General features: G+C 50.3%; 1 protein-coding gene across 2 annotated transcripts in view; it reads left to right on the forward strand.

Moving 5' to 3' along the window:
- The window catches only part of LOC129827394 (actin filament-associated protein 1-like 1), a 119,039-nt gene that overhangs the window by 78,199 nt on the left and 22,247 nt on the right, over positions 1–18,593 (forward strand). For both annotated transcript variants that reach the window (XM_055888188.1, XM_055888187.1), the window contains exons 3-8: positions 11,359–11,442; positions 11,621–11,793; positions 15,778–16,015; positions 16,698–16,918; positions 17,069–17,248; positions 17,682–17,762. In XM_055888188.1, coding sequence (XP_055744163.1) covers positions 11,359–11,442; positions 11,621–11,793; positions 15,778–16,015; positions 16,698–16,918; positions 17,069–17,248; positions 17,682–17,762 — 977 coding nt within the window. The remainder of the gene's footprint in view (positions 1–11,358; positions 11,443–11,620; positions 11,794–15,777; positions 16,016–16,697; positions 16,919–17,068; positions 17,249–17,681; positions 17,763–18,593) is intronic.

An 18,593-nucleotide genomic window follows, 5' to 3' on the forward strand; every position in this document is an offset into this window, starting at 1 on the left:
CTAGGAGACTACAGACAGACAGCTACAGCCCACAGGTAGGAGACTACAGACAGACAGCTACAGCCCACAGGTAGGAGACTACAGACAGACAGCTACAGCCCACAGGTAGGAGACTACAGACAGACAGCTACAGCCCAGAGCTAGGAGACTACAGACAGACAGCTACAGCCCACAGGTAGGAGACTACAGACAGACAGCTACAGCCCACAGGTAGGAGACTACAGACAGACAGCTACAACCCACAGCTAGGAGACTACAGACAGACAGCTACAGCCCAGAGCTAGGAGACTACAGACAGACAGCTACAGCCCAGAGCTAGGAGACTACAGACAGACAGACAGACAGCTACAGCCCACAGCTAGGAGACTACAGACAGACAGCTACAGCCCAGAGCTAGGAGACTACAGACAGTCAGCTACAGCCCAGAGCTAGGAGACTACAGACAGACAGACAGACAGCTACAGCCCAAAGCTAGGAGACTACAGACAGACAGCTACAGCCCACAGCTAGGAGACTACAGACAGACAGCTACAGCCCACAGGTAGGAGACTACAGACAGACAGCTACAGCCCACAGGTAGGAGACTACAGACAGACAGCTACAGCCCACAGGTGGGAGACTACAGACAGACAGCTACAGCCCACAGCTAGGAGACTACAGACAGACAGCTACAGCCCACAGGTTGGAGACTACAGACAGACAGCTACAGCCCAGAGCTATGAGACTACAGACAGACAGCTACAGCCCACAGGTAGGAGACTACAGACAGACAGCTACAGCCGAGAGCTAGGAGACTACAGACAGACAGCTACAGCCCAGAGCTATGAGACTACAGACAGACAGCTACAGCCCAGAGCTAGGAGACTACAGACAGAAAGCTACAGCCCACAGGTAGGAGACTACAGACAGACAGCTACAGCCCACAGGTGGGAGACTACAGACAGACAGCTACAGCCCAGAGCTAGGAGACTACAGACAGACAGCTACAGCCCACAGGTAGGAGACTACAGACAGACAGCTATAGCCCACAGGTAGGAGACTACAGACAGACAGACAGACAGCTACAGCCCACATCTAGGAGACTACAGACAGACAGCTACAGCCCACAGGTAGGAGACTACAGACAGACAGCTACAGCCCACAGGTAGGAGACTACAGACAGACAGCTACAGCCCACAGGTAGGAGACTACAGACAGACAGCTACAGCCCAGAGCTAGGAGACTACAAACAGACAGCTACAGCCCACAGGTAGGAGACTACAGACAGACAGCTACAGCCCAGAGCTAGGAGACTACAGACAGACAGTTACAGCCCAGAGCTAGGAGACTACAGACAGACAGCTACAGCCCAGAGCTAGGAGACTACAGACAGACAGCTACAGCCCACAGGTAGGAGACTACAGACAGACAGCTACAGCCCAGAGCTAGGAGACTGTAGACAGACAGTTACAGCCCAGAGCTAGGAGACTACAGACAGACAGCTACAGCCCACAGGTAGGAGACTACAGACAGACAGCTACAGCCCAGAGCTAGGAGACTACAGACAGACAGTTACAGCCCAGAGCTAGGAGACTACAGACAGACAGCTACAGCCCAGAGCTAGGAGACTACAGACAGACAGCTACAGCCCACAGGTAGGAGACTACAGACAGACAGCTACAGCCCACAGGTAGGAGACTACAGACAGACAGCTCCAGCCCACAGGTAGGAGACTACAGACAGACAGCTACAGCCCACAGGTAGGAGGCTACAGACAGACAGCTACAGCCCAGAGCTAGGAGAATACAGACAGACTGCTACAGCCCACAGGTAGGAGACTACAGACAGACAGCTACAGCCCACAGGCAGGAGACTACAGACAGACAGCTATAGCCCACAGGTAGGAGACTACAGACAGACAGCTACAGCCCACAGGTAGGAGACTACAGACAGACAGCTACAGCCCACAGGTAGGAGACTACAGACAGACAGCTACAGCCCACAGGTAGGAGACTACAGACAGACAGCTACAGCCCACAGGTAGGAGACTACAGACAGACAGCTACAGCCCAGAGCTAGGAGACTACAGACAGACAGCTACAGCCCACAGGTAGGAGACTACAGACAGACAGCTACAGCCCACAGCTAGGAGACTACAGACAGACAGCTACAGCCCAGAGCTAGGAGACTACAGACAGACAGCTACAGCCCAGAGCTAGGAGACTACAGACAGACAGACAGACAGCTACAGCCCACAGCTAGGAGACTACAGACAGACAGCTACAGCCCAGAGCTAGGAGACTACAGACAGACAGCTACAGCCCAGAGCTAGGAGACTACAGACAGACAGACAGCTACAGCCCACAGCTAGGAGACTACAGACAGACAGCTACAGCCCAGAGCTAGGAGACTACAGACAGACAGCTACAGCCCACAGGTAGGAGACTACAGACAGACAGCTACAGCCCACAGGTGGGAGACTACAGACAGACAGCTACAGCCCACAGCTAGGAGACTACAGACAGACAGCTACAGCCCACAGGTAGGAGACTACAGACAGACAGCTACAGCCCAGAGCTAGGAGACTACAGACAGACAGCTACAGCCCACAGGTAGGAGACTACAGACAGACAGCTACAGCCCAGAGCTAGGAGACTACAGACAGACAGCTACAGCCCACAGGTAGGAGACTACAGACAGACAGCTACAGCCCAGAGCTAGGAGACTACAGACAGACAGCTACAGCCCACAGGTAGGAGACTACAGACAGACAGCTACATCCCAGAGCTAGGAGACTACAGACAGACAGCTACAGCCCACAGGTAGGAGACTACAGACAGACAGCTACAGCCCAGAGCTAGGAGACTACAGACAGACAGCTACAGCCCACAGGTAGGAGACTACAGAGACAGCTACAGCCCAGAGCTCGGAGACTACAGACAGACAGCTACAGCCCACAGGTAGGAGACTACAGACAGACAGCTACAGCCTAGAGCTAGGAGACTACAGACAGATAGCTACAGCCCACAGGTAGGAGACTACAGACAGACAGCTACAGCCCAGAGCTAGGAGACTACAGACAGACTGCTACAGCCCACAGGTGGGAGACTACAGACAGACAGCTACAGCCCACAGGTAGGAGACTACAGACAGACAGCTACAGCCCACAGGTAGGAGGCTACAGACAGACAGCTACAGCCCAGAGCTAGGAGAATACAGACAGACTGCTACAGCCCACAGGTAGGAGACTACAGACAGACAGCTACAGCCCACAGGTAGGAGACTACAGACAGACAGCTACAGCCCACAGGTAGGAGACTACAGACAGACAGCTACAGCCCACAGGTAGGAGACTACAGACAGACAGCTACAGCCCACAGGTAGGAGACTACAGACAGACAGCTACAGCCCACAGGTAGGAGACTACAGACAGACAGCTACAGCCCACAGGTAGGAGACTACAGACAGACAGCTACAGCCCAGAGCTAGGAGACTACAGACAGACAGCTACAGCCCACAGGTAGGAGACTACAGACAGACAGCTACAGCCCACAGCTAGGAGACTACAGACAGACAGCTACAGCCCAGACCTAGGAGACTACAGACAGACAGCTACAGCCCAGAGCTAGGAGACTACAGACAGACAGACAGACAGCTACAGCCCACAGCTAGGAGACTACAGACAGACAGCTACAGCCCAGAGCTAGGAGACTACAGACAGACAGCTACAGCCCAGAGCTAGGAGACTACAGACAGACAGACAGACAGCTACAGCCCAGAGCTCGGAGACTACAGACAGACAGCTACAGCCCACAGGTAGGAGACTACAGACAGACAGCTACAGCCTAGAGCTAGGAGACTACAGACAGATAGCTACAGCCCACAGGTAGGAGACTACAGACAGACAGCTACAGCCCAGAGCTAGGAGACTACAGACAGACAGCTACAGCCCACAGGTAGGAGACTACAGACAGACAGCTACAGCCCACAGGTAGGAGACTACAGACAGACAGCTACAGCCCAGAGCTAGGACACTACAAACAGACAGCTACAGCCCACAGGTAGGAGACTACAGACAGACAGCTACAGCCCAGAGCTAGGAGACTACAGACAGACAGTTACAGCCCAGAGCTAGGAGACTACAGACAGACAGCTACAGCCCAGAGCTAGGAGACTACAGACAGACAGCTACAGCCCACAGGTAGGAGACTACAGACAGACAGCTACAGCCCAGAGCTAGGAGACTATAGACAGACAGTTACAGCCCAGAGCTAGGAGACTACAGACAGACAGCTACAGCCCACAGGTAGGAGACTACAGACAGACAGCTACAGCCCAGAGCTAGGAGACTACAGACAGACAGTTACAGCCCAGAGCTAGGAGACTACAGACAGACAGCTACAGCCCAGAGCTAGGAGACTACAGACAGACAGCTACAGCCCACAGGTAGGAGACTACAGACAGACAGCTACAGCCCACAGGTAGGAGACTACAGACAGACAGCTCCAGCCCACAGGTAGGAGACTACAGACAGACAGCTACAGCCCACAGGTAGGAGGCTACAGACAGACAGCTACAGCCCAGAGCTAGGAGAATACAGACAGACTGCTACAGCCCACAGGTAGGAGACTACAGACAGACAGCTACAGCCCACAGGCAGGAGACTACAGACAGACAGCTACAGCCCACAGGTAGGAGACTACAGACAGACAGCTACAGCCCACAGGTAGGAGACTACAGACAGACAGCTACAGCCCACAGGTAGGAGACTACAGACAGACAGCTACAGCCCACAGGTAGGAGACTACAGACAGACAGCTACAGCCCACAGGTAGGAGACTACAGACAGACAGCTACAGCCCAGAGCTAGGAGACTACAGACAGACAGCTACAGCCCACAGGTAGGAGACTACAGACAGACAGCTACAGCCCACAGCTAGGAGACTACAGACAGACAGCTACAGCCCAGAGCTAGGAGACTACAGACAGACAGCTACAGCCCAGAGCTAGGAGACTACAGACAGACAGACAGACAGCTACAGCCCACAGCTAGGAGACTACAGACAGACAGCTACAGCCCAGAGCTAGGAGACTACAGACAGACAGCTACAGCCCAGAGCTAGGAGACTACAGACAGACAGACAGCTACAGCCCACAGCTAGGAGACTACAGACAGACAGCTACAGCCCAGAGCTAGGAGACTACAGACAGACAGCTACAGCCCACAGGTAGGAGACTACAGACAGACAGCTACAGCCCACAGGTGGGAGACTACAGACAGACAGCTACAGCCCACAGCTAGGAGACTACAGACAGACAGCTACAGCCCACAGGTAGGAGACTACAGACAGACAGCTACAGCCCAGAGCTAGGAGACTACAGACAGACAGCTACAGCCCACAGGTAGGAGACTACAGACAGACAGCTACAGCCCAGAGCTAGGAGACTACAGACAGACAGCTACAGCCCACAGGTAGGAGACTACAGACAGACAGCTACAGCCCAGAGCTAGGAGACTACAGACAGACAGCTACAGCCCACAGGTAGGAGACTACAGACAGACAGCTACATCCCAGAGCTAGGAGACTACAGACAGACTGCTACAGCCCACAGGTAGGAGACTACAGACAGACAGCTACAGCCCACAGGTAGGAGACTACAGACAGACAGCTACAGCCCAGAGCTAGGAGACTACAGACAGACAGCTACAGCCCACAGGTAGGAGACTACAGAGACAGCTACAGCCCAGAGCTCGGAGACTACAGACAGACAGCTACAGCCCACAGGTAGGAGACTACAGACAGACAGCTACAGCCTAGAGCTAGGAGACTACAGACAGATAGCTACAGCCCACAGGTAGGAGACTACAGACAGACAGCTACAGCCCAGAGCTAGGAGACTACAGACAGACTGCTACAGCCCACAGGTGGGAGACTACAGACAGACAGCTACAGCCCACAGGTAGGAGACTACAGACAGACAGCTACAGCCCACAGGTAGGAGGCTACAGACAGACAGCTACAGCCCAGAGCTAGGAGAATACAGACAGACTGCTACAGCCCACAGGTAGGAGACTACAGACAGACAGCTACAGCCCACAGGTAGGAGACTACAGACAGACAGCTACAGCCCACAGGTAGGAGACTACAGACAGACAGCTACAGCCCACAGGTAGGAGACTACAGACAGACAGCTACAGCCCACAGGTAGGAGACTACAGACAGACAGCTACAGCCCACAGGTAGGAGACTACAGACAGACAGCTACAGCCCACAGGTAGGAGACTACAGACAGACAGCTACAGCCCAGAGCTAGGAGACTACAGACAGACAGCTACAGCCCACAGGTAGGAGACTACAGACAGACAGCTACAGCCCACAGCTAGGAGACTACAGACAGACAGCTACAGCCCAGACCTAGGAGACTACAGACAGACAGCTACAGCCCAGAGCTAGGAGACTACAGACAGACAGACAGACAGCTACAGCCCACAGCTAGGAGACTACAGACAGACAGCTACAGCCCAGAGCTAGGAGACTACAGACAGACAGCTACAGCCCAGAGCTAGGAGACTACAGACAGACAGACAGACAGCTACAGCCCACAGCTAGGAGACTACAGACAGACAGCTACACCCCAGAGCTAGGAGACTACAGACAGACAGCTACAGCCCACAGGTAGGAGACTACAGACAGACAGCTACAGCCCAGAGCTAGGAGACTACAGACAGACAGCTACAGCCCACAGGTAGGAGACTACAGACAGACAGCTACAGCCCAGAGCTAGGAGACTACAGACAGACAGCTACAGCCCACAGGTAGGAGACTACAGACAGACAGCTACATCCCAGAGCTAGGAGACTACAGACAGACAGCTACAGCCCACAGGTAGGAGACTACAGACAGACAGCTACAGCCCAGAGCTAGGAGACTACAGACAGACAGCTACAGCCCACAGGTAGGAGACTACAGAGACAGCTACAGCCCAGAGCTCGGAGACTACAGACAGACAGCTACAGCCCAGAGCTAGGAGACTACAGACAGACAGCTACAGCCCAGAGCTAGGAGACTACAGACAGACAGACAGACAGCTACAGCCCACAGCTAGGAGACTACAGACAGACAGCTACAGCCCAGAGCTAGGAGACTACAGACAGACAGCTACAGCCCACAGGTAGGAGACTACAGACAGACAGCTACAGCCCAGAGCTAGGAGACTACAGACAGACAGCTACAGCCCACAGGTAGGAGACTACAGACAGACAGCTACAGCCCAGAGCTAGGAGACTACAGACAGACAGCTACAGCCCACAGGTAGGAGACTACAGACAGACAGCTACATCCCAGAGCTAGGAGACTACAGACAGACAGCTACAGCCCACAGGTAGGAGACTACAGACAGACAGCTACAGCCCAGAGCTAGGAGACTACAGACAGACAGCTACAGCCCACAGGTAGGAGACTACAGAGACAGCTACAGCCCAGAGCTCGGAGACTACAGACAGACAGCTACAGCCCACAGGTAGGAGACTACAGACAGACAGCTACAGCCCAGAGCTAGGAGACTACAGACAGATAGCTACAGCCCACAGTTAGGAGACTACAGACAGACAGCTACAGCCCAGAGCTAGGAGACTACAGACAGACTGCTACAGCCCACAGGTGGGAGACTACAGACAGACAGCTACAGCCCACAGGTGGGAGACTACAGACAGACAGCTACAGCCCAGAGCTAGGAGACTACAGACAGACTGCTACAGCCCAGAGCTAGGAGACTACAGACAGACAGCTACAGCCCAGAGCTAGGAGACTACAGACAGACAGCTACAGCCCAGAGCTAGGAGACTACAGACAGACAGCTACAGCCCAGAGCTAGGAGACTACAGACAGACAGCTACAGCCCACAGGTAGGAGACTACAGACAGACAGCTACAGCCCACAGGTAGGAGACTACAGACAGACAGCTACAGCCCACAGGTAGGAGACTACAGACAGACAGCTACAGCCCAGAGCTAGGAGACTACAGACAGACAGCTACAGCCCACAGGTAGGAGACTACAGACAGACAGCTACAGCCCACAGGTAGGAGACTACAGACAGACAGCTACAACCCACAGCTAGGAGACTACAGACAGACAGCTACAGCCCAGAGCTAGGAGACTACAGACAGACAGCTACAGCCCAGAGCTAGGAGACTACAGACAGACAGACAGACAGCTACAGCCCACAGCTAGGAGACTACAGACAGACAGCTACATCCCAGAGCTAGGAGACTACAGACAGACAGCTACAGCCCAGAGCTAGGAGACTACAGACAGACAGACAGACAGCTACAGCCCACAGCTAGGAGACTACAGACAGACAGCTACAGCCCACAGCTAGGAGACTACAGACAGACAGCTACAGCCCACAGGTAGGAGACTACAGACAGACAGCTACAGCCCACAGGTAGGAGACTACAGACAGACAGCTACAGCCCACAGGTGGGAGACTACAGACAGACAGCTACAGCCCACAGCTAGGAGACTACAGACAGACAGCTACAGCCCACAGGTAGGAGACTACAGACAGACAGCTACAGCCCAGAGCTATGAGACTACAGACAGACAGCTACAGCCCACAGGTAGGAGACTACAGACAGACAGCTACAGCCCAGAGCTAGGAGACTACAGGCAGACAGCTACAGCCCACAGGTAGGAGACTACAGACAGACAGCTACAGCCCAGAGCTAGGAGACTACAGACAGACAGCTACAGCCCACAGGTAGGAGACTACAGACAGACAGCTACAGCCCAGAGCTAGGAGACTGCAGACAGACTGCTACAGCCCACAGGTAGGAGACTACAGACAGACAGCTACAGCCCACAGGTAGGAGACTACAGACAGACAGCTACAGCCCAGAGCTAGGAGACTAGAGACAGACAGCTACAGCCCACAGGTAGGAGACTACAGACAGACAGCTACAGCCCAGAGCTAGGAGACTACAGACAGATAGCTACAGCCCACAGGTAGGAGACTACAGACAGACAGCTACAGCCCAGAGCTAGGAGACTACAGACAGACTGCTACAGCCCACAGGTGGGAGACTACAGACAGACAGCTACAGCCCACAGGTAGGAGACTACAGACAGACAGCTACAGCCCACAGGTAGGAGACTACAGACAGACAGCTACAGCCCAGAGCTAGGAGACTACAGACAGACTGCTACAGCCCACAGGTGGGAGACTACAGACAGACAGCTACAGCCCACAGCTAGGAGACTACAGACAGACAGCTACAGCCCACAGGTAGGAGACTACAGACAGACAGCTACAGCCCAGAGCTAGGAGACTAGAGACAGACAGCTACAGCCCACAGGTAGGAGACTATAGACAGACAGCTACAGCCCAGAGCTAGGAGACTACAGACAGATAGCTACAGCCCACAGGTAGGAGACTACAGACAGACAGCTACAGCCCAGAGCTAGGAGACTACAGACAGACTGCTACAGCCCACAGGTGGGAGACTACAGACAGACAGCTACAGCCCACAGGTAGGAGACTACAGACAGACAGCTACAGCCCACAGGTAGGAGACTACAGACAGACAGCTACAGCCCAGAGCTAGGAGACTACAGACAGACTGCTACAGCCCACAGGTGGGAGACTACAGACAGACAGCTACAGCCCACAGCTAGGAGACTACAGACAGACAGCTACAGCCCACAGGTAGGAGACTACAGACAGACAGCTACAGCCCAGAGCTAGGAGACTACAGACAGACTGCTACAGCCCACAGGTGGGAGACTACAGACAGACAGCTACAGCCCACAGGTAGGAGACTACAGACAGACAGCTACAGCCCAGAGCTAGGAGACTACAGACAGACTGCTACAGCCCAGAGCTAGGAGACTACAGACAGACACCTACAGCCCAGAGCTAGGAGACTACAGACAGACAGCTACAGCCCAGAGCTAGGAGACTACAGACAGACAGCTACAGCCCAGAGCTAGGAGACTACAGGCAGACAGCTACAGCCCACAGGTAGGAGACTACAGACAGACAGCTACAGCCCACAGGTAGGAGTCTACAGACAGACAGCTACAGCCCACAGGTAGGAGACTACAGACAGACAGCTACAGCCCACAGGTAGGAGACTACAGACAGACAGCTACAGCCCACAGGTAGGAGACTAGAGACAGACAGCTACAGCCCAGAGCTAGGAGACTACAGACAGACAGCTACAGCCCAGAGCTAGGAGACTACAGACAGACAGCTACAGCCCAGAGCTAGGAGACTACAGACAGACAGCTACAGCCCACAGGTAGGAGACTACAGACAGACAGCTACAGCCCACAGGTAGGAGACTATAGACAGACAGCTACAGCCCAGAGCTAGGAGACTACAGACAGACAGCTACAGCCCAGAGCTAGGAGACTACAGACAGACAGCTACAGCCCACAGGTAGGAGACTACAGACAGACAGCTACAGCCCACAGGTAGGAGACTACAGACAGACAGCTACAGCCCACAGGTAGGAGACTACAGACAGACAGCTACAGCCCAGAGCTAGGAGACTACAGACAGACAGCTACAGGTAGGAGACTACAGACAGACAGCTACAGCCCAGAGCTAGGAGACTACAGACAGACAGCTACAGCCCACAGGTAGGAGACTACAGACAGACAGCTACAGCCCACAGGTAGGAGACTACAGACAGACAGCTACAGCCCACAGGTAGGAGACTACAGACAGACAGCTACAGCCCAGAGCTAAGAGACTACCGACAGACAGCTACAGCCCACAGGTAGGAGACTACAGACAGACAGCTACAGCCCACAGGTAGGAGACTACAGACAGACAGCTACAGCCCACAGGTAGGAGACAAACAGAGGTATAGATTACATTTACGTCATTTAGCAGACGCTCTTATCCAGAGCGACTTACAAATTGGAAAGCTCATACATATTCATCCTGATACCCCCGTGGGAATTGAACCCTGGTCCCCCCGTGGGATTTGAACCCATAACCCTGGCGTTGCAAGCGCCATGCTCTACCAACTGAGCCACACGGGATCAGACCTGGATTCAAATTCTATTTGAAATCCTTCAAATACTTTTTAGCTTTTGCTTTAGTCTGCCAGAGTGACAGATGGAAGGGGGTTTAAGCACAGATGCTTGAAATAATTGTATTATTTTATTTTTATTTAACCTTCATTTAACTAGGCAGGTCGAAATGATTTCAAATAGTAATTGAACCCATGTCTGAAATAGACAGAGATAGACAGATAGGAACAGACAGACAGTAAACAGAGACATCACAGATCAAGTCAAATCAAACAATAGAATATCTTTATAAAAGTGTGTTTATACAGTATGTTTTGTTTCCATCTTTCCCCCAGTGACAGAACCAGGCTACTTGTACATGAACACGTCAGTCTACAGACATGGCACCAGTTTTGTGGAATCCCTCTTCGAGACCTTTGGTGAGTTTGCACCTTGGAGCGATACTATCTTTCTTTGAACACCCAGGGCATTAATAAAGGAGAAGTTAAAGATTTTACAACAGTTTTTCCTGGCCCATTTTCAGGGTGAGCAACCGCCTAACTTCAACTTGTAAAATCCTGAACTGTCCCTTTAACGGTCTTCTACCTCTCTGTCCAGACTGTGACCTGGGGGAGCTGAAAGACATGACAGAGGACCAGAAAGAGAAGCAGGACACACACACAGAGACACACACTAACACACACACAGAGACACACACTGACACACACACTGACACACACACAGAGACACACACTGACACACACAGAGATGACACAATACCATTAAAACAGGTGAGCTACACATTACACACATGTACTGTTCCTGTGTGTTCATACATGTGTTTTTATGTGTGTCTATGAATCTGAAGTACTGTATATCAATCCTAGTACCATTGAATCGTTCCCATCAAAAACAATGACGCTCTGGAATTAAATCATAGCTGGCCCATGTGGAACATAAGCTGTGATATCACCCTGTAAATAAAGGGGTGGGGGGATGACAGAGCTATGGTGGTAAGGGAGGATGAAAGAGAGGTATGGCAGTAAGGTCCCCCATAGTGTTAGATGATCCCCCATAGTGTTAGATGATCCCCCATAGTGTTAGATGATCCCCCATAGTGTTAGATTATCCCCCATAGTGTTAGATGGACCCCCCCCCCCATAGTGTTAGAGGATCCTCCATAGTGTTAGATGATCCCCCATAGTGTTAGATGATCCTCCATAGTGTTAGATGATCCTCCATAGTGTTAGATGATCCCCCATAGTGTTAGATGATCCTCCATAGTGTTAGATGATCCCCCATAGTGTTAGATGATCCTCCATAGTGTTAGATGATCCCCCATAGTGTTAGATGATCCTCCATAGTGTTAGATGATCCCCCATAGTGTTAAATGTCCCCCATAGTGTTAGATGATCCCCCATAGTGTTAGATGATCCTCCATAGTGTTAGATGATCCTCCATGGTGGTAAATGTCCCCCATAGTGTTAGATGATCCTCCATAGTGTTAGATGATCCCCCATAGTGTTAGATGATCCTCCATGGTGGTAAATGTCCCCCATAGTGTTAGATGGTCCCCCATAGTGTTAAAAGTCCCCCATAGTGTTAGATGATCCTCCATAGTGTTGATGATCCTCCATAGTGTTAGATGGTCCCCCCATAGTGTTAGAGGATCCTCCATAGTGTTAAATGTCCCCCATAGTGTTAGATGGTCCCCCCATAGTGTTAGAGGATCCCCCATAGTGTTAAATGTCCCCCATAGTGTTAGATGATCCCCCATAGTTTTAGATGATCCCCTATAGTGTTAGATGATCCCCCATAGTGTTAGATGATCCCCCCATAGTGTTAGAGGATCCTCCATAGTGTTAGATGATCCCACGTAGTGTTAGATGATCCTCCATAGTGTTAGACGATCCCCTATAGTGTTAGATGATCCCCCATAGTGTTAGATGATCCCCCATAGTGTTAGATGGTCCCCCCATAGTGTTAGATGGTCCCCCCATAGTGTTAGATGATCCCCCATAGTGTTATATGATCCTCCATAGTGTTAGATGGTCCCCCCATAGTGTTAGATGGTCCCCCCATAGTGTTAGATGGTCCCCCCATAGTGTTAGATGATCCTCCATGGTGTTAAAAGTCCCCCATAGTGTTAGATGATCCCCCATAGTGTTAGATGATCCTCCATAGTGTTAGATGATCCTCCATAGTGTTAGATGATCCTCCATGGTGTTAAATGTCCCCCATAGTGTTAGATGGTCCCCCCATAGTGTTAGATGATCCTCCATGGTGGTAAATGTCCCCCATAGTGTTAGATGATCCCCCATAGTGTTAGATAGTCCCCCATAGTGTTAGATGGTCCCCCCATAGTGTTAGATGATCCCCCATAGTGTTATATGATCCTCCATAGTGTTAGATGGTCCCCCCATAGTGTTAGATGGTCCCCCCATAGTGTTAGATGATCCTCCATGGTGTTAAATGTCCCCCATAGTGTTAGATGGTCCCCCATAGTGTTAAAAGTCCCCCATAGTGTTAGATGATCCCCCATAGTGTTAGATGATCCTCCATAGTGTTAGATGATCCTCCATGGTGTTAAATGTCCCCCATAGTGTTAGATGGTCCCCCATAGTGTTAGATTATCCTCCATGGTGGTAAATGTCCCCCATAGTGTTAGATGATCCCCCATAGTGTTAGATGATCCTCCATGGTGGTAAATGTCCTCCATGGTGTTAAATGTCCCCCATAGTGTTAGATGATCCCCCACAGTGTTAGATTATCCTCCATGGTGGTAAATGTCCCCCATAGTGTTAGATGATCCCCCATAGTGTTAGATAGTCCCCCATAGTGTTAGATGGTCCCCCCATAGTGTTAGATGATCCCCCGTAGTGTTATATGATCCTCCATAGTGTTAGATGGTCCCCCCATAGTGTTAGATGGTCCCCCCATAGTGTTAGATGATCCTCCATGGTGGTAAATGTCCCCCCATAGTGTTAGATGATCCCCCATAGTGTTAGATGATCCCCCATAGTGTTAGATGATCCTCCATAGTGTTAGATGATCCCCCATAGTGTTAAATGTCCCCCATAGTGTTAGATGGTCCCCCCATAGTGTTAGATGATCCCCCATAGTGTTAGATGATCCCCCATAGTGTTAAATGTCCCCCATAGTGTTAGATGATCCCCCATAGTTTTAGATGACCCCCCATAGTGTTAAATGTCCCCCATAGTGTTAGATGATCCCCCATAGTGTTAGATGATCCCCCATAGTGTTAGATGGTCCCCCATAGTGTTAAATGTCCTCCATAGTGTTAGATGATCCTCCATAGTGTTAGATGATCCCCCATAGTGTTAGATGATCCCCCATAGTTTTAGATGGTCCCCCATAGTGTTAAATGTTCCCCATAGTGTTAGATGATACCCCATAGTGTTAGATGATCCCCCATAGTGTTAGATGATCCCCCATAGTGTTAGATGATCCCCCATAGTGTTAGACGATCCCCCATAGTGTTAGATGGTCCCCCATAGTGTTAAATGTCCTCCATAGTGTTAGATGATCCTCCATAGTGTTAGATGGACCCCCATAGTGTTAGATGGTCCCCCATAGTGTTAGATTGTCCCCCATAGTGTTAAATGTCCCCCATAGTGTTAGATGGTCCCCCATAGTGTTAGATGGTCCCCCATAGTGTTAAATGTCCCCCATAGTGTTAGATGATCCCCCATAGTGTTAGATGGTCCCCCATAGTGTTAAATGTCCCCCATAGTGTTAGATGGTCCCCCATAGTGTTAGATGGTCCCCCATAGTGTTAAATGTCCCCCATAGTGTTAGATGATCCCCCATAGTGTTAGATGGTCCCCCATAGTGTTAAATGTCCCCCATAGTGTTAGATGATCCCCCATAGTGTTAGATGATCCCCCATAGTGTTAGATGGTCCCCCATAGTGTTAGATGGTCCCCCATAGTGTTAAATGTCCCCCATAGTGTTAGATGGTCCCCCCATAGTGTTAGATGATCCTCCATAGTGTTAGATGATCCCCCATAGTGTTAGATGGTCCCCCATAGTGTTAGATTATCCCCCATAGTGTTAGATGATCCCCCATAGTGTTAGATGATCCCCCATAGTGTTAGATGGTCCCCCATAGTGTTAAATGTCCTCCATAGTGTTAGATGATCCTCCATAGTGTTAGATGATCCCCCATAGTGTTAGATGATCCCCCATAGTTTTAGATGATCCCCCATAGTGTTAGATGGTCCCCCATAGTGTTAGATGGTCCTCCATAGTGTTAAATGTCCCCCATAGTGTTAGATGGTCCCCCATAGTGGTAGATGATCCCCCATAGTGTTAGATAGTCCCCCATAGTGTTAGATGGTCCCCCATAGTGTTAAATGTCCCCCATAGTGTTAGATGGTCCCCCATAGTGTTAGATGGTCCCCCATAGTGTTAGATGATCCCCCATAGTGTTAGATGATCCCCCATAGTGTTAGATGGTCCCCCATAGTGCTTTCAGAGCTCATGCATCATTCTAAGGTGTGGTGGAGTGTTTCCAGTCTCGTCCCATTCTATTTCCAAGTGACCTAGCTTTGCACAGTGTGTGTGTGTGTTGTGTGTGTACGTTCATGCGTGTGTGTGTGTGGTGTGTGTGTGTGTACGTTCATGCGTGTGTGTGTGTGTGTGATTCATCTAGAAACATTGCAAACAAACTGTTGTTTTTCATGTGTGGTTACATGTGTATTGGTATGTAATATGTAATATAAGTGCACTACCTGTGTTTACCTATCCTATAGAGCAGTCCAGACTCCTTTCCCCCCCGCTCATCAGAGACCCCTCCGCCCCTGCCCACCACCCCCCCTCCTGAGGCTTACTATGAAGAGGCAGTTCCTCTCAGCCCTGGCAAGCAGCCAGAGTACATCACCACCCGCGGGAGCTCCAGCCCTCCTGACTCCATAAAGGATGGTTACTATGAGGATGCAGACAACAACTCTCCTTCTACCTGCATCAACGGACGACAACGCAAAAACTCCTGTGAGTCAAATGTAGTAGAAAACATATCCTACAGTACCACAACGAGACCAGATACACAGCTTCTGGCCCTTTCCAGGGTGATGACGTTGACATTTTGTTATTTGTAATTAACATGTGCAAATGTGTGTGTGTGTGTGTGTGTGTGTGTGTGTGTGTGTGTGTGTGTGTGTGTGTGTGTGTGTGTGTGTGTGTGTGTGTGTGTGTGTGTGTGTGTGTGTGTGTGTGTGTGTGTGTGTGTGTGTGTGTGTGTGTGTGTATCTTTTCTACAATCAAGAGAGAAGTGTGTTAACATTTCACTCCTAAAGACATTTTTAAGAATTTGTATTCCTTAACACAGACAACTGTAGTATCTTCTGATTGGTCTCAGTCTAACTGTAGTTTCTTCTGATTGGTCTCAGTCTAACTGTAGTTTCTTCTGATTGGTCTCAGTCTAACTGTAGCTTCTTCTGATTGGTCTCAGTCTAACTGTAGCTTCTTCTGATTGGTCTCAGTTTAACTGTAGTTTCTTCTGATTGGTCTCAGTCTAACTGTGGTTTCTTCTGATTGGTCTCAGTCTAACTGTAGTTTCTTCTGATTGGTCTCAGTCTAACTGTAGTTTCTTCCGATTGGTCTCAGTTTAACTGGAGTTTCTTCTGATTGGTCTCAGTCTAACTGTAGTTTATTGGTCTTTCCCTCTCCCCAGACAATGACTCTGATGCTCTGAGTAGTTCCTATGAGTCATATGAGGAAGATGAAGAGGAAAGGGGAGCAGGGCCAGGGTCCAGGCTGACTCACCACTGGCCTAGTGATGAGAGCTCCATGCTCCCTGTCAGAGACTGTATGATATGTGCCTTCCTGCTGCGAAAGAAACGCTTCGGACAGTGGGCCAAGCAACTGACTGTCATACGGGACAACAGGCTACAGGTATACACACATGTAGACACACACACACACACACACACACACACACACACACACACACACACACACACACACACACACACACACACACACACACACACACACACACACACACACACACACAATCCTTAACCCCTGCGTTCTCTCCTCCAGTGCTATAAGAGCTCTAAGGACGTGTCCCCGTATGTTGACCTGCCCCTGCCCATGTGCACTGTGGTCTACGCCCCTAAAGAGGGACGCAGGAAGAGACATGAGCTGAGGTTCTCTCCCCCCAGTGGAGAGGCTCTGGTCCTGGCTGTGCAGAGCAGGGAGCAGGCACACAGGTGGCTCAGGGTGAGGACAACACACACACAAGACACAAACACACACACACACACACACACACACACACACACACACACACACACACACACACACACACACACACACACACACACACACACACATATAATACACACACCTGTCACACACACACACACACACACACACACACACACACACACACACACACACACACACACACACACACACACACACACACACACACACAAACACACCCACACACACACACACACACACATACACATATAATACACACACCTGTCACACACACACTTTTCCTTTCCCTTTCCACATCCATGTGTGTGTGTGTGTGTGTGTGTGTGTGTGTGTGTGTGTGTGTGTGTGTGTGTGTGTGTGTGTGTGTGTGTGTGTGTGTGTGTGTGTGTGTGTGTGTGTGTGTGTGTGTGTGTGTTTGTGTTCTCAGGTGGTCCGTAAAGTGAGTCAGGGAAAAGAACCAGAAGAGTCCACTTCTCCCATGATGCCCAGAAAGACTGAGCTGGACAAGGTCAGTGTGTGTTACACTAAAGTCAGTGTGTGTTACACTAGAGTCAGTGTGTGTTACACTAGAGTCAGTGTGTGTTACACTAGAGTCAGTGTGTGTTACACTAGAGTCATTGTGTGTTACACTAGAGTCCGTGTGTGTTACACTAGAGTCATTGTGTGTTACACTAGAGTCAGTGTGTGTTTGTGTGTAGAAACCCAATAGAATGGTCGTTTTTCAACTCATTCCTTATTGAAGATACAGTGGGATATGGGTCATGTTGCATTTCCTAAGGCTTCCACTAGATGTCAACAGTCTATAGAACCTTGTTTGATGCTCGAATGAGATGGGAATGAGTCAGAGATCTGGCAGAATGCTTTGAGCTCGTGACGCTCGTTCACGTGAGAGCGAGCTCTGTTCCATTTGCTTTTCTGAAGACAAAGTAATTCTCCGGTTGGAACATTATTGAAGATTTATGTTAAAAACATCCTAAAGATTGATTCTATACATCGTTTGACATGTTTCTACGGACTGTAACGTAACTTTTTGACATTTCGTCTGCTCCTAGTGAACGCACTTCATGACTTTGGATCTGTTTACAAAACGCGCTAACAAAAGTAGCTATTTGGACATAAATGATGGACATTATCGAACAAAACAAACATTTATTGTGGAACTGGGATCCCTGTGAGTGCATTCTGATGAAGATCATCAAAGGTAAGTGAATATTTATCATGTTATTTCTGACTTCCCGTTGACTGCTCAATATGGCGGATATCTTTTTGGCTGGTTTGGGTTCTGAGCGCCGTACTCAGATTATTGCATGGTTTGCTTTTTCCGTAAAGCTTTTTTGAA

This window comes from Salvelinus fontinalis, chromosome 29 (genome assembly GCF_029448725.1).
Source record: "Salvelinus fontinalis isolate EN_2023a chromosome 29, ASM2944872v1, whole genome shotgun sequence".
NCBI lineage: Eukaryota > Metazoa > Chordata > Actinopteri > Salmoniformes > Salmonidae > Salvelinus > Salvelinus fontinalis.